The 23,629-nt window shown below is 41.4% G+C and overlaps 1 protein-coding gene across 1 annotated transcript in view; it reads right to left on the bottom strand.

The window, feature by feature from the left end:
• The window catches only part of DMD (dystrophin), a 3,625,631-nt gene that overhangs the window by 871,791 nt on the left and 2,730,211 nt on the right, over positions 1-23,629 (bottom strand). Inside the window, exon 58 of the mRNA XM_082246191.1 lies at positions 6,590-6,710. Within this exon, the coding sequence (XP_082102317.1) occupies positions 6,590-6,710 (121 nt within the window). The remainder of the gene's footprint in view (positions 1-6,589; positions 6,711-23,629) is intronic.

Here is a 23,629-nt window from a genome sequence, read left to right as displayed (position 1 = left end):
TATAAAATGAGCTTTTACCTGTTTAAGCCTATTTTCATAAATTATTTTCATAAATTATTACTTTATCTTGTGAAGTGTTTTTTTTTTTTGTTCACTGCCTCAAACAGCTCTATATCCTACTCTCCTCCTATAAACATCTATTGAAGCTCACAGCCTGAAGCTAACATTGTATTAGAAGTGATAACCTGTGTGGTATTATTTTGTGAATTGACATTTACATTGACTTTATCATAAGGGTTGATAAAATAACACTGATGGGGTTATAATACCACTTATAGTGGTGAACTACTACTGCTCACAGAGCGGGCTAAACAAAGCATGTTATGCATCTTTCTGAATTGAGTTAGATCTAAAGGTATAAGCTAGATAAGGTGTGGTATCAAGAAAACAACATCCAGACAAGAGAAAAATGGATTTGTGAGCTGAGCCTTAGGTGTATTATGATTCTGCCAGTTATAAGTCGGTTTATACGTTTGTAAGCCAATAACAATTGACTGAGCATCCGTCATATATTAGTAATTAGTATGCTTTATCTTCAAGACTGTGTCATATTTAAAGGTTATAACTGTACAGGTCGTAGGCCAAAAAAAATGTGAAGCACATAAATATATGTTTCCTCTGCACTCTGAAAGATTTTTATTTTTCATGAACTAACCTGTAGATTAGCTATAATTTTCTGTTAATAATATTATGCAGATATTTTGACCCCTGTGGAGATATTATAACCCTCTATTAGGGCGTGCAGCTAATTTTGTTTTACTTTGTTAGCCATAGACCACACACAGATAAAACAGATTGGCATGTTGTTAATTATTGGTTGTGACATAATGGATACATAATGGATGGGTGGTAATCACCATGTGAAACAATTCATATTGAATGAAGACAGAAAGTTTCTGAGCATATGCTAGAAAACATTTTGAGATCCTGGCATATTGCTGTTAAGCACCTGCCAAGTACTGTGTTGCACATTTATGTTTTTTTTTTTTCTTTTCAGAAATCACTGTTGTCAACAATTAATTATAGATTGTTGGCAGTATGTGAGCAAAGTAAGCCCTCCTCAACACTGCATACTATATGACAGGAAAGGGAGAACATGCTGTCAAATGCTTGATTCAGTAGCATTGGCTGTGTTTCAGAAGCAGCTAATATCAAGAAGCAGACTATGAGCATGAAACTGAAAAGGCCTACTGGTAACCAAGTAATGTGATAGTCTGCCTCCCCTAGCAGACTCTCACATTGCATATCAACTTTGTAGAACAGTTTGGAGAAGAAAAGCAAACACATTCTAAGTTGATATGGAAAAGCTACCAACACTATAAAATCATTTCTGGTAAATTGCTGCTTTGGTACAGTATAAACCCTACAACTATAGTTCCCTGACCTCGAATATACTTTTCATTTAAATGTTGATTTAAATTAAAAAAACAACAACACTGAAATACACTGCTCCAAAAAAATTAAAGGAACACTTTGAAAATACATCAGATCTCAATGGGGAAAAATATCATGCTGGATATCTATTACTGATATGGACTGGGTAAATGTGTTCGGAAGGAAAGGATGCCACATTGTTTATTGGAAATGAAAATTATCAACCTACAGAGAGCTGAACTCAAAGACACTCCAAAATCATAGTGAAAAAATGATGCAGCAGGCTAGTCCATTTTGCTGAAATTTTATTGCAGCAACTCAAAATGGTACTCAGTAGTTTGTATGGCCCCCATGTGCTTATATGCATGCCTGACTTCTTTTGAGAGGATGGATGGTGTCCTGGGGTATTTCCTCCCAGATCTGGACCAGGGCATCACTGGTGGTGTCAGATGGACCAAAACATAATGTCCCAGAGGTGCTCTACTGGATTTAGGTCAAGTGAGTGTGGGGGCCATTCAATGGTATCAATTCCTTCATTCTCAAGGAACTGGCTGTATACTCTCTCCGCATGAGGCTGGGCATTGTCATGCACCAGGAGGAACCCAGGACCCACTGCACCGGTGTAGGGTCTGACAATTGGTCCCAAGTATTAATCTTGATACCTAATGGCAGTCAGGATGTCATTGTCTAGCCTGTAGAGGTCTGTGCATCCCTCCATAGATTTGCCCCCCAGACCATGACTGACCCATCCCCAAACCGGTCATGCTGAACAATGTTACAGGCGGCTAACGTTCTCCAAGGCTTCTCCAGACCCTTTCACGTCTGTCACATGTGCTCAGGATGAGCCTGCTCTCATCTGTGAAAAGCACAGAGCACCAGTGGCGGACCTGTCAATTTTGGTTTTCAATGACAAAAGCCAATCGAGCTTCACATTGCCGGGCAGTGAGCACAGGGCCCACTAGAGGACATTGGGCCTCCAGGCCACCCTCATGAAGTCTGTTTCTGATTGTTTTGTCAGAGACATTCACACCAGTGGCCTGCTGGAGGTCATTTTGTAGGGCTCTGGCAGTGCTCATCCTGTTCCTCATTGCACAAAGGAGCTGATACCAGCCTGCTGATGGGTTAAGGACCTTCTTTGGCCCTGTCCAGCTCTCCTAGAGTAACTGCCTGTCTCCTGCAATCTCCTCCATGCTCTTGAATCTGTGGTGAGAGACTCAGCAAACCTTCTGGAAATGGCACATATTGATGTGCCATCCTGGAGGAGTTGAAATGCCTGTGCAACCTCTATAGGGTCCAGGTATCACCTCATACTACCAGTAGTGACACTGACCCCAGCCAAATGTAAAACAGTCAGAAAAAATGAGTAGGGAAAAAATTTCAGTTGCCTCCACCTGTAAAACCATTCTATTTTGGTTGTCTTATTGTTGCCCATCTAGAGCCCCTGTTGTTCATTTCATTAACACCAAAGTAGCTGAAACTGAATAACAACCTCCTCTGCTACTTAACTGACCAGATCAACATCCCAGAAGCTTATTTGCCTTGATGCTCTACTCTGATTAAAAAGTGTTCCTTTAATTTTTTTGAGCAGTATATTATGAAGAAAAATACCTATTAGAGTCATTACAGTTATTACAGTTGAAACACTTAAAAAAGGTGAGTGCAACTATTTCAACACCTATCTATAGACAGCATGATACCTTTATCATAGACAGCTAAAATAAATTTCCTTCAACTGTCTTATTTTTGATTGATCAATTCTTATTTTGGCCCATGAAGGAATGTTCCTTAGCAAAGATGAATGGTTTTTCCAAAATTGATGGAACTGGGAAGGGGAAATTAAATGGAAATAGAGAGGGAATGGAAACATACTAAAAAGTGAAGCATAGTAGTTTAGTAGGTTATATCTAGGATCTTAATAGCCAGAATATTTGCAGATATAAATGAATGTGCCATGTATGTGATATGAACTTAAAGCTGCAATAAACCCAAAAGAAAACATTTATTAAAATTGCAACTTACCAATTATTATATGTGATGGTTGCATTTGTTTTCTTTTTAGGCTTTCTTTCTTATATGTTCACATATGATCTGGCTAGTAAATGTGTTTTTTTTTTTTTTTTTTAACAAGCTATTTACCACTTCCAGATGTAACAGTTACAGGAATGAGTCAAACCATTTATCATTGACATGGGTGCTTACAATGATCGTTTTTTTTTTTTGTTTTTTTATGTATCCCAAAAGAAATATAAAACTGTTTGCTGTAACTGCTTATAAAGTATTAGCTGGAGTTCAGCTTCAATTTGTAAGTGTATTTAAATCTGCAAATATATCTAATCTCCCTCCACAAGATTAACAATGCTGTTGTCCAAATGTACCCCTTGTGCTTCTTCATCCAGAATGGGGGCACTCTAATACAGGAGGTGTGTAGCTGGCCAGATCATCAGGTTAAAACAGAGGGGAAAAGCCTAAAAAAAGAAAACGAATGCAGCCACCACATCTAATGATGGTATATATCATAGGTAAAAAGGCGCTGGTTATCTTAATATATCACGTGTTATAAAAATTAATAAGTGATTTAAAGTGTAATATATGTGATTAAAAATTGCTACAAATATATATATGATCTACTATTGGTGCAATTAGCAAAGAAAAGTGCATACCAGTGCAATTTCAATTCATATATATATATATATGTATGGAATTCTTATGTGATTTTTGTATGGAATTCTTTATATATCTATTTATTGGTTCACTGATCCACACCTTTGTGGATTAATTTACTTTGAGAAGCACAAACACATCTGAATTGAAATTGCACTGGTATGCACTTTTCTTTGCTAATTGCACCAATAGTAGATCATATATATATTTGTAGCAATTTTTAATCACATATATTACACTTTAAATCACTTATTAATTTTTATAACACGTGATATATTAACCGGTTGCCGACCGCCGCACGACTATATACTGCGGCGGTCAGCCCCGGCCAGGCAGAGTGACGTATCGGTACGTCACTCGCCTGTCACTGACTTGCGAGCCTATCGCGGGCGGGCGCGCGCCCGCCGCGGCTCGTTCACAGACAAGTCAGTGCGTGTGACCGGCGGACTCGATGTCCGCCAGTCACACTGCGATCGCTCCTGTGAAGGGAGAAAGACAGAGCAGCTTGTGTAAACAAGCTGCCTGTCAGTTCTCCCTGTGTAAAAGTGAAGATCTGTCCGTTCTACTATGTAGAACGGTTGATCTTTGCTTTTACACCAATAGGAATGTCCCTACACAGTTAGAATCACGCTCCTAGGACACACTTAACCCCTCCCTGTCCAATAAAGTTAACCCCTTCCCTGCCAGTGTCATTTTTGCAGTAACAGTGCATATGTATAGCACTGATTACTGCAGTAATGTCACTGGTACCCCCAAAAGTGTCAAAAATGTCAGTCAAGGGTCCGATCTGTCCGCTGCAATGTCGCAGTACCGGAAAAAAAATCGCAGATCGCCGCCATTACGCGTTAAAAAAAAACACCAAAAATGACAAAAATCTTTCCCTTTGTTAGTAAACGCGATAACTTTTGCGCAAACCAATCAAAATACGCTTTTTGCGATTTTTTTTACCAAACATAGGTAGCATAAAACAAATTGGCCGAAAAATGTTAAAAAATTTTGATTTTTACTTTTTTTTTTGGGGAATTTCATATAAAAAAATGTGAAAAATATTGTTATTTTTGCAAAATTTACGCTCTTTTTTTGTTTATAGCGCGTGATCAAAAAATCGCACAGGTGATCAAATACCACCAAAAGAAAGCTCTGTTTGTGGGAAAAAAAGGACGTCAAATTCGTTTAGGTACAGCGTCGCACGACCGCGCAATTGTCCGTTAAAGTCACGCAGTAAAAAATCGCAAAAAAACCCCTGGTCCTTTAGCAGCCAAATCCTCCGGGGCTTAAGTGGTTAAGATTACCAGCGCCTTTTTACCTATGATATATACCTATTTATTGTTTTATTACAATTAAAAGGGCAGCAGGTTCAACAATCTTTTATTTAAAGGGCCAGGCGCCTTCTCTTTTCTTTTTATTTACATCTAATAATGGGTTGGCTGCAATATATTCAATAATTTTTTGGTTTTTGTTTATTACTGCTTCAATGAGTGTAGACATTTATGCTATGTGTTCATTTAATAATACTTAAAGGACCTGTCCACCCAAAAATGATATTCTATTTATATTTTAAGCTTAGGCTAAGTCAGCCAACTTGTTATTTATTCAGATTATTCAGACATTAATATCTTCCCACTATCCTTTCTAGTAACTTGGGGGCCTTGTGTGTTACCACTCACCTTTATATGTTCCAAGCCAGAATGTAATGTAATCCCATATAAAAGAACACCACTTGGTAACCAAACAGTAATGGCGGTTCCAACACTGCAATACAGGCACTCAGTAGTGGCAGCACATATTGAATGTTTGGGTGCATTTCTCTGCAGCTCTGAAGCCCTGAGTCTGGGGCTGCTGTATCTGGTTTGTTTTAACACTCTCTGGTAGGGTGCAAGATGCCATGCACCTGCACCTCCCATCTATTGCATGTTTCTATTGGTCAAATATTGGCTAATAAGATTATGTGATAAGCAGAAGAGGATGCACTAGCACTTGACACTAACTAGAAATGTTGAAACCTACTGTTTATACCAGCTTTGAAATTTAAATTTAGAAAGGCTGCTTGGGTGGAGAAATGATGATACAGAGGTGTAAATCTTTATAAAACGTATTCATATAAAAGGGGTAAAATTAATTAGACCATAAACACATATTTTTTAAATGTATGATGGGGTTATGTGAGGTCATTAATGTTAGATGCAAATTCCTCCTTTTTTTGTCTCTTTGAAAATCAAGCTAACCTTCTTTACTTTGTTATTGCTAGGTGTGCTGTATAATGAATTAAAACAGAAAAATCTCTAAAGAGATTGTTTTGTGATGTAATAATATAATGGAATAATAAATGTTAGAATTCCAAGGCTAACAGTAAATAGGAAACATGTCTTACATACATAAGCATACAGCTTGTAATTGGATTCTAATCTGAAGAACTTTATTTACGCATTTGCTTGGTGATTTTTAAGCTGTCTCTTTACATTTAGAGATAGCATTTGTGAAAATTCATGAAACTCTAAGACGTGATGATCCCTTCGTCAATATGTGATTACAGGGTTATGTTCAATTCAATTACCTCTTGGCTCATGGTACAGCTTCTCGAGTCCCTCAAAAGGGTGATCTGTTAGGAATATTCGCACAGTATCAAGTGCACTCATGATAACAGGCTCCTTTGCTTTTAACTCCCTCTTGAAGGCCTGGAAGTAAAAAGAAATTCTATAAGTAGAAATCACATTTCTTCAATGAGCAATTCTTCATAAGGAAGCGTAAATCCAAATACTATACAAGAGCTCTCAATGCTATCAGTAATAACAACGACAACCAAATAATGAGAACACAAACACTTTAGATATAAGTAGACTTACTGACAGTATAGCCCATAAGGCTGCTACTGCATTTTATTTTGGCTTTGGTAAAAAAAAAAAAAAAAGAAAAAAAAAAAGCTAGCTAAAACCCAATATGGTTAATTTTCTGTTGGTGTGCTAGTATGTTTGGTGGTCATTTTTGATCCACATTGGTGTCAACAATGGTAGTTGATTAGAAACAGAAGATTAGGTTTCCAAAGCTTAGTTTACTGGAACACTCATATTTTGTACCTTTTTTTACAATGGTACAAAGGAAGTTTTCTTTGCATTTTCCTATGTAGCCTCCAACTTCTCAAGTATTATGAATGACTGAATTGTCAAGCTTCTTAAAATCCTCTGCAGTTATTCTATTCAAGAAGCTTAACATAAAAGATGTCATGCCTCTCGAGCCAGCAAAATACAACCTTTCAAAACCAAAGGTCTGGGGAAAGACTGGAGAAGGTCTCAAATGACATGGAAAAGGCCAACAGTTTTTCAGAGGGTACACCTAATAAGCAATAAATAACAACTCTGGGATTTTTAAAGATGTGCAAGATTAGAGGATTAACTGGCAGAGATGTGGGGATTTGAGATTAATAGTACAAGGGGAGAAGTACTAAAATGAAGGTTGAACCTGGATATGGCTCTCTTTTACAAAGTCAATGAAAGATGCATTGGTTTCCAAAAGACTCAATTCTAAGTAGGTGCAGAGTCCAGTTCTACCCACTAGGCTTGGAAATGTCTGGATGTCCATCTGACTAAATGTTGCAGGTGGCAATGCACTAAATAGGGGGTCATCAGTCATTTCTACCAGTGGCTCATTCAAGATTTTCTCTTTTTTTTTTTTTTAATGCATTGGTTTTTGATAGTGCCAAATAATTTAATATGTAAGGATTAAAGAACTGTGTGTTGGACAGCCATTGGAAGAGTGGTGAATATGTACAGAACCTAAAATGGATGTAAACCCAAATAGTTCTCCCAAATTTAAATGATAGGTCACACCACCAGCCAATAGTTTACACGGGAAATGCTTTTAGAAAAATGTAATAAATACCTTTTTTTAATACATTCTTTATTGGGTCATATTTACTTTTACCTAAAAAACATCTAACAGGTTGGGGATGGGAGGAAGTCAGAGAAGATTGCATGTCCTGGTGATGTTGCTTCAGCTTTTTCTTCAGTACCTCCCCTCCAGTAGCCAGTTAATAGATTTCCTCCACAGTAGGCTCTGCGTCGACACCTCTTACTTACATTAAAGAAGGGGAACATACACACTGTGGTAAAAACCAGAGGCGTAACTATAGCCTTCAGGGCCCCGATGCAAGAAACCATGAAGGGCCCCCCCAGATCCCTGGCCGGGGCCCTTCCCTTCAAGCCCAGGGCTCTTCCCACTAATCCTGGGGCTCTTTACTCTCGTTGCATGGCCTTTTATTATGGTCCCGCAGCAGGATCCTTTCACAAGTTCTGCAGTGGGCTCCCTTCCTGCAATCTTGGGGCCTCCCCACAGTGGTGCAATGCCAGGGCCCGGTCGCAAGTGTGACTTTTGCAATCCTGGAAGTTCACCCACTGGTTTGCTACTGGGCCCCCTGGAGCATGGGGCCCGGTAGCAATCGCAACCCCTGCAACCCCTGTAGTTACGCCCCTGGTAAAAACCCTACAGAAAATCTGTAAGCCAACAGATTGTTGTAACCACCAACAATGACCTATCAGGGACTACTAGCTTCAACAAGCATTTTATTTATAAGACTAGGCTTTTTTTTGTTGGTTTATTGACAGTACAGGGTATCATACATGACATGAGTTATGGAGGCCTCTATATAACTAAAAATAAGGCCCTTGATAAATAACACTCTATACCCTACTTGTTCTACAATCCATTTTTCCTTGTAAAGTCACATTTTTTTTTTTTTTTTTTTTTCAAAAGAAACTGAAATAAATGCCAATATGTTAAAAGAAAGGAAAAATGCAGGAAAGGCAAATGTAAGAAAGATGGTGATTAAAATGTAATAAACACACTGCAAATGTTCTAGTTTTCTGCATACAGCTGCTAAGAAAGTATGAACTTTAGTAACTACTAGCACAAACATATTTTGTGCAATCTAATTCAAGGTTGAAGTAGACACATTTTGCCCATTTTGTTTTTGTTTTGTACTTTTCCTTTCATTTGGATTGGGAAATATCAGTGTTTCTATAAGTTATAAATCCTTATCATTGTCTAGTATACCCTGTCAATATATGTTTCTGTTTCTAAGAATAAAACCTACCATTAGAAAAAATTGAGCCTGCATTTCAGGTGTTTGCTCTGTTGGTCATTTCCCCCTGTCCTCTTCCACTGAACTTTTTAAGTGTTACTCTTGCTGGACTAATCTAGAGGCATGAGAGGTGCAGAGACTTGGTGCACTTCTTCTGCATGTTAGGGACAAATAGTTCCCCAGAAAAAAAAAAATTACCACTTCAGAATAATGTGGGGTGACCTTCGGCAGGGTACCTGGTATTTATTTTATTAGGGCTATACATGACAAAGGAATATTCTTAACAGAAAGGATTGTAGTGGCTGCAGGGCAGACAAAGTGGTGCATAATGGAATCTTTACTGTATAAGTTGGGCAGCAGACATAATTTAAGTGGAAGCAGCCACAGGGGGTGTGGCCTGGTGTGGCATGGAGTAGGATATTAGTGGACTAAGTTCCACTTGCACAAAATCCTTAGATACTCATCCTGTGACCCTGCAGTCTTCAGATCGACTTTGTTGTCTCCCTCTTGGATCCAACAACCTGCCCTACCATAGCATCACCAAAAAAGGTTCCCAGTTCTAACTCCAAATTGGACCGTTTCAGGCGTCAGAACGAAGAGGCCTCTGGAGAAGATGGAAGCACCTCGACAGAGGACATAACACTGCCAAGGTGCTAGATGCTATTACATCTTGTCAGACTACACTGACAACAAAAATCGAAGAGGTAAAAGAAGACATTTATCTTATCTGTCAAGACTTTCAAAAGTGGAGGGACTGAATCAAGGACACTGGGACCAGACTGGGCAGTGTAAAAGACTCCCTGCCACCTCTGTAGTCCCTCTCTTTTGTGTTTTTATTTTTCAAACCTTTATGGCCTTTGGATATATATACATAGTCTGCAAGGACAACCTTATTTCCCTTGGCGCCAGTAGTGTGTGGTACATTTGAACATTTTATAATACATCAAAGAATATTGTCAATTGTGCAAAAGATAACCAAATTTACTAAATCTAAGTACACCAAAGCACTTTTATCTGCATTAACCCACTAATTAACATGATCCATGGAAAACCTCTGCAAACACCAAGGCAGTTTTATATATAAAAAGTTCACAAGGTCACAGGTAAACAAACCAGCAACATTGGGCCTGAAAATCAGAATCAGAATGGAAGGGTGGCGCTATAGAGTTCATTCCCCTGACTATAGGACATAGGCATCCCCTTGTTTTACCATTTATTGGGACACTTCTGTATTAGATATTGAAAACATACATTGAACAGTAGGATGTATGAGCTTGATGTTAAATCTGATTGTCACTCTTTTCCACTGTGTGAGATTATTGGCTGAGGTATCACACTTTGCCACCTTAATACAGGATTGACAGTTATAGGGGGAAAGGCAATAAACCTTAAATTCAGTTTTTGGTTTGTTTTTATTGCAAAATATATATAATTTAAATTCATTAATTCATTTGGTGGTTTCACCAAAAGAGTTATGTTTCATTGGGAAATTAAAAAGATGACTTAAAGGAAGTAAAGTAAAAAGTTTTGGTAATCTATGCAGAGAGGACTGATGGAAGCTTAATAAAAGTACATTTTAATTGCACCACCCTTGAACAAAAGATATTATTTCACCAGGGATTCATTAGCTTCCTCTCAGCTTTTAAAATGAGTATTTTGTATTATTAGTGTTAGAGTTTGAGTAGCTGGCATTTAACTCCAAAAATGAATTTTTTAGACATTTTATATCTCCCAGGAAATAAAATTAATTTATCAAACAAGCTCCGACAAAACCATGCCAAAGGGAGGCAGACCAACATTGATAACAGAATTAGCCTAAATGAATGTCTAATTTACAGCTAACGATTCTAAGCTAATTTTATTGAATTCTTGAACTTCTCCCACAGTTTGCGGGTCCTGCTGAGAAAATCGAACATGCATAATATATGAGCTGACAAATGAACAAGTAAACTACTTTATTTAAGTCTTTCTATTTGTCATATGCGCGGGAGCCATAATGGCATTCTGTCCTGAGCTTTAATAATGTATATTGAGTAGGTCATTTAGGATCTTAAACTAGCTGTTCATTAATGGTCTCAAACAGCAAATATCTCTAAATTAAAAAAAAAAACTGTATGGAAGCTGAAAATTATTTTTAAATTATTTAAAACAAACTCTTTTATTTTCTTTGAAAAATACAATAAATCATTTTCAAAACGATGTAACGCCAAGGGGCCTATTTATTTTTCACCATTTCTTTTTTCTTATCTACAATTTTGCTCATTTATAATGTTGCTCTTGGCAATTTTTTTCATTCTATTCAAAATTAAAGCATCATTTTTTTTCCTTTAATTACACTTTAACTCTTTCACTGCTGAGCCCTCAATTTTTTTACCTCAGGTGGCTGGACCATTTTTGCTCTTTTTCGCTTTTTTGATATTTTCCACTTTTTTCACTTACTGGTTTAAAAATGTTTAAAATTCCCCCAAACTGCTATCTTTTATAAAAGCACAGAACCTGTAGACATAAATTATAGTAGTATTGATTATTTTGTGCACATGCTTTCAAAACAATAAAATCATTATTATCACACACAAACACATTATAACCCCCTAAATGCTTACTAAATCCAAGAGATAAAATCAAGCGAGTTAATAAATAGCAAATATTTGTAATGTTAAATTGTGTATTTGTATGAAATTATGAAAGTCAAAGTTATGAATATTGTAAATAAGTGATGTTTGCTAGAAAACGTCAGCCTGGCTTCACAAGCGTGTTGTGGGTCGCACAGTTTATTTCAATCCATGGCATTGCATGATCCACAGTATGGTGCATATCAGTGCCATTTATTATGAAGGGGTACCATCTGTGCATTGTGATATGCTGATTAAAGAAAAAGATTTATATTTGATTTTCTGTGCATAGTGGTGCTCTGTCTGTTGTAACACATTGAATGTTAACACATTCATGACCACAGTGTCAGGGCCCCCTGCATCTGTCAGACAGGGAGAGGAGAGCACATGATCGCTGGGAGCCACTCTGAAATATGGTAAAGGTGGCTTTTTTTTTAAAAAAACACAGAGAAAGGAGCACTTGTAATCGGGCTACACAGAGGATTATACAATGTTGTATAAGTGGGTTAACAACCTTTTTAGGTGCTTTGGGGTGCAAAAGCATAGTATATGGTAGTTTGGCAATGCACCCATCATGCCGTACTTAACAATGCACATGTGTAGTGTAGTAGCATGGTGCATTGAAAAAAGTAATTATGTGTTTTTGTGCGAACAAAATGTGGAATGTTGTGGTGCATTGGCAGTCCATTGAAATGAAGGGGCTGCATTAATGCAATGCACGTTTGGTAGATGGAAATCAACAGAGCTTTACCACATTTACTAAACTCTGGGGAAAATGAGTGCAACTGCAATTACAAAGTACACAGTCTACTTGTCTTAAGTAAATTTCCCCTAATGTATGTTAGTGTGCATTAAATGAACTACCACACAGCGTAAAAGTGTGAAGCCAGCCTAAAGCATTACCATGTGTTGAGTGTAATGCACATTTAAATGTTACTGTATGTGTGTGCTTGTATAGGGCTGTATTTTTTTTCAAATTATATTTTTTATTTTTTAACATTGTTTTTCATATTTAAGTATTGTCACCAGGGGGTGACAACCTCTTGCTGACAGTCCATACTTTAACTATGATAGGTCTGACTTACGAAAGACAAGACAAGATAAACAAATGATGCCAGTCTCATCATTTGCTGCATTTGGGAGACTGCAATGATGGAGGGAGAAGGGAAGGAGACATCAGAAAGAGGATGTTACGCAAAGGAGACATCATGGAGAGAAAGAGACATCATGTGAATGAGGGATACATTGTAGGAATGGAGGAGACATCAGGGGAATGGAGGAAATATTGGATGAATGGAGGAGGCATCAGGGGAGTAAGGGAGACATTGGGGAAGTAGAGAAGACAGCAGGGCAGTGGAGGGCAGACATCAAGGGACTCACATCGGACAGCAGAGGGGAACTCTCATTTATAGTCAATGACAATGATTGGTGACCTGTCAGCTGTCGATCATGGCAATATATGAACTGGCTGTATCTCAGCTACTACTCCACTATAAGCAGGCACCATACCCACTATGAGCTTGTAGCTCAAGGGAATGCAGCCACTCTAAAAGTTACTAACACAGTGAGCTGTAAGCAGTTCTGTTATCCCTTCTATAGGCAGTAGTAAAAGCATTAAAGCAGCATATATACAGTATCTCACAAATGTGAGTACACCCCTCACATTTTTGTAAATATTTTATTATATCTTTTCATGTGACAACACTGAAGAAATGACACTTTGCTACAATGTAAAGTAGTGAGTGTACAGCTTGTATAACAGTGTAAATTTGATGTCCCCTCAATATGACTCAACAAACAGCCATTAATGTCTAAACCACTGGCAACAAAAGTGAGTACACTCCTAAGTCAAAATGTCCAAATTGGGCCCAAAGTGTCAATATTTTGGGTGGCCACCATGGGGGCCAACAGAACTTTTTTCAGGGGGGGGGGGCATAATTTTAAGGTCACCCATGCCCCACCCTTTTTCAACAATGTAATGAAGGGGAGGGGCTTAGTCATTATACTTATTTTGAGTATTTATTTTTATTTATTTTTTATTTTTTTGAGTAAACAGCAGCATTTATTTTTAACCTGAAAAAAATGGATCCTGTTCCCTTAAAGCATGTTATACAGCACAGTGCTTGTGCTGTGTAATTTGGCCCCTTCTATCACCTAAAGTACCTGGCTGATCCTGCCTGGCTATGTCCTCCCCTCTGTAAACTGACCACGGTATACCATGGCTGCTGAGCCCTGACACTGTGCTCAGTTTACGTGCCCAAGTCCTCCACAGCCCTCCTGTCCTCCTCTGTCCTCCCTCCCCCCTCTCTCCCTGCCTGTCTGCTCCTGTGTCACTGCACCCCCTCCCCTCTGTAGTTTAATTTAAAGTTCAATATCCTGTCTACAGTCTGTATAATATTACTGTGTGCCCCTGTGTATATGTTTTATAAAAATAAGCCATTCTTTAGAAGTTTTCAGAGCCCCACTCATCACTCACGTGACCCGCCACCTCTCCCCTCCTCTCCGCCTCCCCTCCGCCTCCCCTCCTCCTCCCCTCCTGACTGACATCAGTGAAGAATTCTCAGGAGGCAGCTGTCAGATGGGGAGAGGAGAGAGCCGACGGGTCACGTGAGCGGTGCTCGACCTTCTGAAAACTGGTACAGAAACGGCTTATTTTTTTGAAACACATACACAGACACCCTGGCACACAGGATTATTAAACAGACCAGACAGGATGATATAAAGTGGTTAACAACCACTTGAAAGGGGAAGTTGAGATTCCAGGGGGGGGGCATTTTTTGCCCTGCGGACTCACATGGTGGCCACCATTATTTTCCAGCACTGCCTTAACCCTCTTGGGCTTGGAGTTCACCAGAGTTTCACAGGTTGCCACTGGAGTCTTGTTTCACTCCTCCATGACAACATCACGTAACTGGTGGATATTACAGAACTTGTACTCCTCCACCTTTCATTTGAGGATGCCCCATGGAACCTCAATAGGGTTTAGGTCTGGAGACATGCTTGGCCAGTCCATCACCTTTACCCTCAGCTTCTTTAGCAAGGCAGTGGTCATCTTGGAGGTGTGTTTGGGGTCGTTATCATATTGGAATACTGCCCTGCGGCCCAGTCTCTGAAAGGAGGGGATCATGCTCTGCTTTAGTATGTCACAGTACATGTTGGCATTCATGGTTCCCTCAATGAACTGTAGCTCCCCAGTGTCGCCAGCACTCATGCAGCCCCCCAGACCATGACACCATGCTTGACTGTAGGCAAGACACACTTGTTTTTGTTCTGCTCACCTGGTTGCCGCCAAACAATCTTGACATCATCTGAACCAAATAAGTTTATCTTGGTCTCATCAGACCACAGGACATGGTTCCAGTAATCCATGTCCTTAGTTTGCTTGTCTTCAGCAAAGTGTTTGCAGGCTTTCCTGTGCATCATCTTTAGAAGGCTTCTTTCTGGGATGACAGCCATGCAGACCATTTGATGCAGAGTGTGGCGTATGGTCAGAGCACTGACAGAATGACCCCCCCCCCCCCTTTAACCTCTGCAGCACTTATGTCTATTTCCCAAAGACAAATCTCCATATATGATACTGAGCATGTGCACCCAACTTCTTTGGTCGACCATGGTGAGGCCTGTTCTGAGTGGAACCTGTCCTGTTAAACCACTGTATGGTCTTGACCACCGTGCTGCAGCTCAGTTTCAGGGTCCTGGCAATCTCCTTTTAGCCTAGGCCATCTTTATGTACAGCAACAATTATTTTTTTCAGATCCTCAGAGAATTCTTTGCCATGAGGTGCCCTGTTAAACTTCCAGTGACCAGTATGAGAGAGTGAGAGAGATAACACCAAATTTAACACACCTGCTCCCCATCTGAGACCTTGTAACACTAACAAGTCACATGACACAGGGGAGGGAAAAGGGCTAATTGGGCCCAATTTGGACTATTTCACTTCGGGGTGTACTCACTTTTGTTGCCAGCGGTTTAGACATTAATGGCTGTGTGTTGAGTTATTTTGAGGGGACAGCAAATTTACACTGTTATACAAGCTGTACACTCACTATTTTACATTGTAGCAAAATGTCATTTCTTCAGTGTTGTCACATGAAAAGATATAATAAAATATTTACAAAAATGTAAGGGGTGTACTCACTTTTGTTGCCAGCGGTTTAGACATTAATGGCTGTGTGTTGAGTTATTTTGAGGGGGCGGCAAATCTACACTGTTATACAAGCTGTACACTCCATACTTTACATTGTAGCAAAGTGTCACTTCTTCAGTGTTGTCACATGAAAAGATATAATAAAATATTTACAAAAATGTGAGGGGTGTACTCTCTTTTGTGAGATACTGTACATATTTAAATTGGACATACAGTAGATGGTAACAGTTGTTTTCATCTTTTTTTTCATTCTTTGTTACATCCCTGTAATGATAATCTCCTGCAGCCTATTTGCCGCCATTTTCAGTGTATATGAATGCACTTCAACAATGGCTGCTTGGCATTTCTCAGAGCAGTTTTTTTTTATGATGGTGACAACAGTGGACCATGCTTGTATAATGTGTGTTGAAACAGGTTTTCACTCTGTAATGATAATGACTGAACTGCCATGGGTTTGGTTTGAGCAAGGTTCAGCAGCTTCAAAGATGTTTGAATCACCACTGAAATCAATGAGAACTGGTAAATGACATCTCTCTCCTTCCTCCCTTTTTTTAAAAAAAAAACACAGCACACAGATCCAAAAGATCCCCGAAAAATACATAGCTGACCGCTGTGTGCTGGATGACAATGCAACAATGATGGAGCAATTGGGAAAAAGGAGAGGAGTCTTTACCCTCTAGCAGGAAGTGCCTGAACAAGGACCTTTGTGGCTGGATCACAAGATAATATTTAATATAAGCTGCAATTTTACAAGTATTAAAAAGCAAGAAGATTAATAACAAAAAATCGTTATGCCCTGAAAACATGTTATAATGTTCTTTAAGCCCTGGTTCACATTAGTGCGATCACGGAGATCGCATGTAATTCGGAGCGCACTGCTCCTAAATTACATGCGATCTCATGTGCAGTGCAAATTTCTGCCATACACTTTGTATGGCTGAATTCGCACCGCATCCGCACCAAACACGCACCTGACCCTTTTTTTATCCGCAGCAGAATCGGATCGCATAGTGGTTCACACTTCTGTGCGAACTTGCAGATCGCACTTCGATATGCGATCGCAACTGGGGGTGTCGTTAACTTTTAATTGCTGTTCCGTGATAACCTGAATGTAAGTGGCTACAATTGTTCATTAAATATGGTATATACATACTACACCATGAAGCTTCTCTATTTCTTTATGGCCTGATTGAATATTGCCCGAGTGAAGCACCCAGCGGAACCCACACCGGCTCTCCTCACCTGCTGGAGATACTGAGAGTGGGGAGACAAGAGTCTGGTTGAATACCGGGACCTTCCTGAAAGTCACCACTTACCTATGCTAGACCCCAAGGGGTCATCTGGTAAGTGAGTGGGGCATCTGGTGGTGGATTCATCTTCCTTCCCTTACCTATATGGAGGATGCAATTTCTTTCTTGAACACTTAGCACCGCGATCACCTTGATTTATTTGCTGCACATTTGCACCTTCAAGTTTAAGGACTATTATTCATATTTGTAATTTTAATTTGCACAGTCACTTTATATTTACCACTTGGGGTAACCCATAATTTATTAGTACTGTGTGTGGTCTTATATATTGAATTGCACAGATATATATTGCACAGATTATATTGAGCGCTGTCCCCCTTTGTTTTTCACACTCATAAAGTATTGTTTTATTAAAATAATCAAAATCACTTTTAAACAAATTGCTTATGCTACTGATTTGATATAAAAAAAATACATTAGGCAGTATTATTGTGCAGTTCAGTACTGTATCTTCTACTAAACGTACCGATCAATTTTCCGAAATTAATATTTAGACTTAGAGTCAAACAAGTAATGTTAAATGAATCTATTTGAACATGTGCCTTTAAGGAAATAACAACTTCTCACAGCAGAATTACTTGGCGCTTTGCCTAGTTTCCTTCTGTGCATGACTGTGGCATGCTCACATGCATTCTATTCAACCTGGAGCATCTATAATTACTCTCTGGACCCACTGAAGGCTGCAGGGCAGCCAAATGGTGGGTGTTGTGTGCTGCTGTTTTTTTACAGTTTGTCTCCTGTACTCCAGAAATGCCTAAGGCAACATGAATCAGAAGATTCTTAATCCTATCTGTAGAGAACCAAACACAGCAGCATAAAAAAATGTATCTCACATGAAATATCAGTGTGCTACGCATCATTTTCTGCTCAATTACAAACTTAAGAAGACTCACAATTTTGGATGCAGAATCAACCTAATAATTTTGTGAATTTTGAGTATTTTTAGCTTTACCTCTCCTAAATATTTCAAAGTACAATCCAACCAAAGAATTCATGAATGTGTATCTGAATATTTTCCAGTTCAGTTTTCAGATAAATTATTATTATTATTATACAGGATTTATATAGCGCCAACAGTTTGCGCAGCTCTTTACAATATGAGGGAAGACAATACAGTTACAGTGCAATTCAATACAGGAGGACTTAGAAGGCCCTGCTCGTTAGAGCTTGCAATCTAGAAGGGAGGTTCAAACAAAACAAAAATGCAACATATTTGCCACAATTAAACACAAATACATTTTTGTAAAATGCCCTTTATCTAGTTTCAAAGTCCAACTTCAGCTTCATTTTTTTTTACATTACATAGCTTGTGCAATGTCTGTCTGGGAAATGTAATTCACTGGTGTTGATTTACTAAAGGCAAATGACTGTGATCTTTGCAAGTGCTGTTTCCATAGGCGTGCGTATAGGGTGTGCCTGGGCGCACCCTAATCCAGGGGCAGCTCCAGGGAGGTGCTTGGGCTCTTCCCCATCTTTGCGACCATCTCTGTCTCTGGGTTGGCAAGGTTTGCCTTTGACTTTCTTCCCCAGCTACTGTGTTTTTCTAGTGCAATGAGGCTTGCAGCCAACGGTGACTCTCAGCTGTGCAGTATCTCCCAAGGGGAAGTGGCGGAGTGGGGGGGGGGTGGCCAAACTCTCCCTCCCACACACTCACAGGTGGCTGCTCTGGCTGATCGAGCAGCTGAAATGAGGAAAGAGATGAAGCAAACATGAAAGCCCAGGAGTCCTCTACTTCCAGCCATGCAGTAAGTGGCTGAAGAGGAGAGGTCTATCTTTTTTAGAGCAGATGCTCCCTCCATGCTCCTTCTGTGCTGCTTCAACTCTTCCACTGAACACAAGAAAAAAACTGGAGAACTGTCCCCAGAACTCCCACTACACACTGCTCACTGACTGTCCTCACCGCACATGGCTCACTGACTGGCAGTTCCCACCGTATACTGCTCACTGACTGTCCTCACCGCACCCTGCTCACCGACTGGCAGTTCCCACCATATACTGCTCACTGACTGGTAGTCCCCACCATATACTGCTAACTGACTGTCCTCACCGCACATGGCTCACTGACTGGCAGTTCCCACCGTATACTGCTCACTGACTGTCCTCACTGCACACGGCTCACCGACTGGAAGTTCCCACCATATACTGCTCACTGACTGGTAGTCCCCACCATATACTGCTCACTGACTGTCCTTACCACACATGGCTCACTGACTGGTAGTTCCCACCGTATACTGCTCACTGACTCTCCTTACCGCACACTGTTTACTGACTGGTAGTCCCCACCATATACTGCTCACTGACTCTAATTACCGCACACTGCTCACTGACTGGCAGTCCCCACCGTATGCTGCTCACTGAATGGCAGTCCTCACCGTGTACTGCTCACTGACTGTTCGCACTGCACACTGCTCACTGACTGGCAGTCCCCACCGTATGCTGCTTACTGACTGGCAGTCCCCACCGTATACTGCTCACTGACTGTCCTCACCGCACACTGCTCACTGACTGGCAGTCCTCACCATATACTGCTCACTGACTATGCTCACCTCACACTGCTCACTGAATGGCAGTCCTCACTGTATGCTGCTCACTGACTGTCATCACCACACACTGCGCACTGACTGGTAGTCCCCACTATATACTGTTCACTGCCCACTGACTGGCAGTCCCCGCCATATGCTGCTCACTGACTGGCAGTCCTCAACGTATACTGTTCACTGACTGTCCATACCACACACTGCTCACTGACTGGCAGTCCCCACCGTATACTGCTCACTGACTGTCCTTACCACACACTGCTTACTGACTGGCAGTCCCCAGCATATACTGCTCACTGAGTGGCAATGCCCACCGTATACTGCTCACTCACAGCCCTACCCGCACACTGCTCACTGACTGGCAGTCCCTACCGTGTGCTGCTCACTGACTGGCAGTCCTTACTGTATACTGCTCATTGACTATCCTCACCACAAACGGCTAACTGACTGGCAGTCCTCACTGTATACTGATCACTGACTGTCCTCACCGCAGACTGTTCACTGACTGGCAGTACTTACTGTATACTGCTCACTGACTGTCCTTACCACACACGGCTAACTGACTGGCAGTCCTCACTGTATACCAATCACTGACTGTCCTCACTCCACACTGCTCACTGACTGGCAGTCATCACCGTACACTGCTCACTGACTGTTCTCACCACACACTGCTCACTGAATGGCAGTTATCACCGTACACTGCTCACTGACTGTCCTCACTGTACACTGCTCACTGACTGTCAGTCCCCATCGTATGCTGCTCACTGACTGGCAGTCCTCACTGTATACTGCTCACTGACAGTCCTCACCACACACTGTTCACTGACTGGCAGTGTCCATCGGATACTGCTCACTGACTGTCCTTACCGCACACTGCTCATTGACTGGCAGTCCTCACCGTATACTGCTCACTGACTGTCCTCACTGCACACTGCTCACTGACTGGCAATTCTCACCACATACTGCTCACTGACTGGCAGTCCTCACCGTATACTGCTCACTGACTGTCCTCACTGCACACTGCTCACTGACTGGCAGTCCTCACTGTATACTGCTCACTGACTGTCCTCACCGCACACTGCTCACTTACTGGCAGTTCTCACCATATACTGCTCACTGACTGGCAGTCCCTACCGTGTGCTGCTCACTGACTGGCAGTCCTTACTGTATACTGCTCATTGACTATCCTCACCACAAACGGCTAACTGACTGGCAGTCCTCACTGTATACTGATCACTGACTGTCCTCACCGCAGACTGTTCACTGACTGGCAGTACTTACTGTATACTGCTCACTGACTGTCCTTACCACACACGGCTAACTGACTGGCAGTCCTCACTGTATACTAATCACTGACTGTCCTCACTCCACACTGCTCACTGACTGGCAGTCATCACCGTACACTGCTCACTGACTGTTCTCACCACACACTGCTCACTGACTGGCAGTTATCACCGTACACTGCTCACTGACTGTCCTCACTGTACACTGCTCACTGACTGTCAGTCCCCATCGTATGCTGCTCACTGACTGGCAGTCCTCACTGTATACTGCTCACTGACAGTCCTCACCACACACTGTTCACTGACTGGCAGTGTCCATCGTATACTGCTCACTGACTGTCCTTACCGCACACTGCTCATTGACTGGCAGTCCTCACCGTATACTGCTCACTGACTGTCCTCACTGCACACTGCTCACTGACTGGCAATTCTCACCACATACTGCTCACTGACTGGCAGTCCTCACCGTATACTGCTCACTGACTGTCCTCACTGCACACTGCTCACTGACTGGCAGTCCTCACTGTATACTGCTCACTGACAGTCCTCACCGCACACTGCTCACTTACTGGCAGTTCTCACCATATACTGCTCACTGACTGACAGTCCTCACCGTATACTGATCACTAACTGGCAATCCCCACCGTATACTGCTCACTGACAGTCCTAACTGCACACTGCTCACTGACTGGCAGTTCCCCTCCATATGTTGCTCACTTACTGTCCTCACTGCACACTGCTCATTGACTGGCAGTCCTCACTGTATACTGCTCACTGACTGTCCTCACCACACACTGTTCAATGACTGGCAGTCCTCACCGTATACTGCTCAATGACTGTCCTCAACGTACACTGTTGACTGACCGTACTTCTCACTGACTGTCCTCACCACACACTTTTCAATGACTGGCAGTTCCCACTGTATGCTGCTCACTGACTGGCAGTCTTCACCGTATGCTGCTGACTAACTGGCAGTCCTCACCATATACTGCTCACTGACTGTCCTCAATGCACACTGCTCACTGACTGGCAGTCCTCACTGTATACAGCTCACTGACTCCCCTCACTGCACACTGCTCACTGAATGGCAGTCCCCGCCATATACTGCTCACTGACTGGCAGCCCTCACCGTATACTGCTCACTGACTGTCCTCACTGCACACTGCTCACTAACTAGCAGTCCTCACTGTATACTGCTCACTGACAGTCCTCACTGCACACTGCTCACTTATTGGCAGCTCTCACCGTATACTGCTCACTGACTATCCTTACTGCACACTGCTCACTGACTGGCAGTCCTCACTGTATACTGCTTAAAGAATGGCAGTCCCCATCGTTTACTGCTCACTCACTGTCCTCACCACACACTGCTCACTGACTGGTAGTCCCTACCATATACTGCTCATTGAATGTCCTCACCGCACACTGCTCACTGACTGGCAGTCCTCGCTGTATGCTTCTCACTGACTCCCCTCACTGCACACTGCTCACTGACTGGCAGTCCCCACCATATACTGCTCACTGACTGGCAGCCCTCACCGTATACTGTTCACTGACTGTCCTCACTGCACACTGCTCACTTATTGGCAGCTCTCACCATATACTGTTCACTGACTGTCCTTACTGCACACTGCTCACTGACTGGCAGTCCTCACTGTATACTGCTCATTGACTGGCAGTCCCCATTTAATACTGCTCACTGACTGTCCTCACCACACACTGCTAGAGATGTATAGAACTGTTCGCCGGCGAACAGTTCCCGGCGAACTTAGCATGTTCGCGTTCGCCGCTGCCGGCGAACATATGCGATGTTCGGTCCGCCCCCCATAAGACATCATTGAGGCAAACTTTGACCCTGAACTTTACAGTCAGCAGACACATTTCCAGCCAATCAGCGTACCTCCCTCCCACACCCTCCCACCTCCTATAAATAAGCAAGGGCAGCATCCATCTTAGATCATTCTGAAGCAGTGTGTGTAGTGAGAATAGGGAGAGAGCTGCTGCTGCTGCTGCTGCTGTTAAGCTAGGGACAGTTAGTCAGTGTTCCTGGTCTTGCAGTGTTCTTGGTCCACTACTGCTGTAATATCAGCACCCCAAAAAGCCCTTCTAAGGGCTGGTATTTGTTTTTTTTTTTTTTTTTATATATATATATATATATATACCTAGCGTCCCCAAAAGCCCTTTTAAGGGCTGGTAATTGAGTTGTTTCTTCATATATATATATATCTATATCTATCTAGTGTCCCCAAAAGCCCTTTTAAGGGCTGGTAATTGAGGATTTTTTTATTTTTATATATATACATATATATATATATATAGTGTCCCCAAAAGCCCTTTCAAGGGCTGGTAAGGTAATAGATTTTTTTCTTTATATATATATATATATATATATATATATCTATTGTACACTGCAGTTGCCTGCCCGCTGTGTGTGAGAGGCCACAGACCTACCACAGACTGTACTGTGTGCACACCACACTCATTTCGGGTGGCACAGGCACAGTACCTGGCATTTTAAAAAATATTTTTTTTTTCTCTGTCATAATTGCAGTGAGTGCTGTGTCAGGTCCACAGAGTGCACTGTACCCACTGCAGTGCACTGCCCACCACTGATATATATACGTTGGCACA

The sequence above is a fragment of the Pelophylax lessonae genome (assembly GCF_965119305.1).
Source record: "Pelophylax lessonae genome assembly, chromosome: 2".
In the NCBI taxonomy this organism is placed as follows: Eukaryota; Metazoa; Chordata; class Amphibia; order Anura; family Ranidae; genus Pelophylax; species Pelophylax lessonae.
The sequence above is the reverse complement of the archived record's forward strand: the minus strand, read 5'-3'. Positions and strand labels throughout refer to the sequence as shown.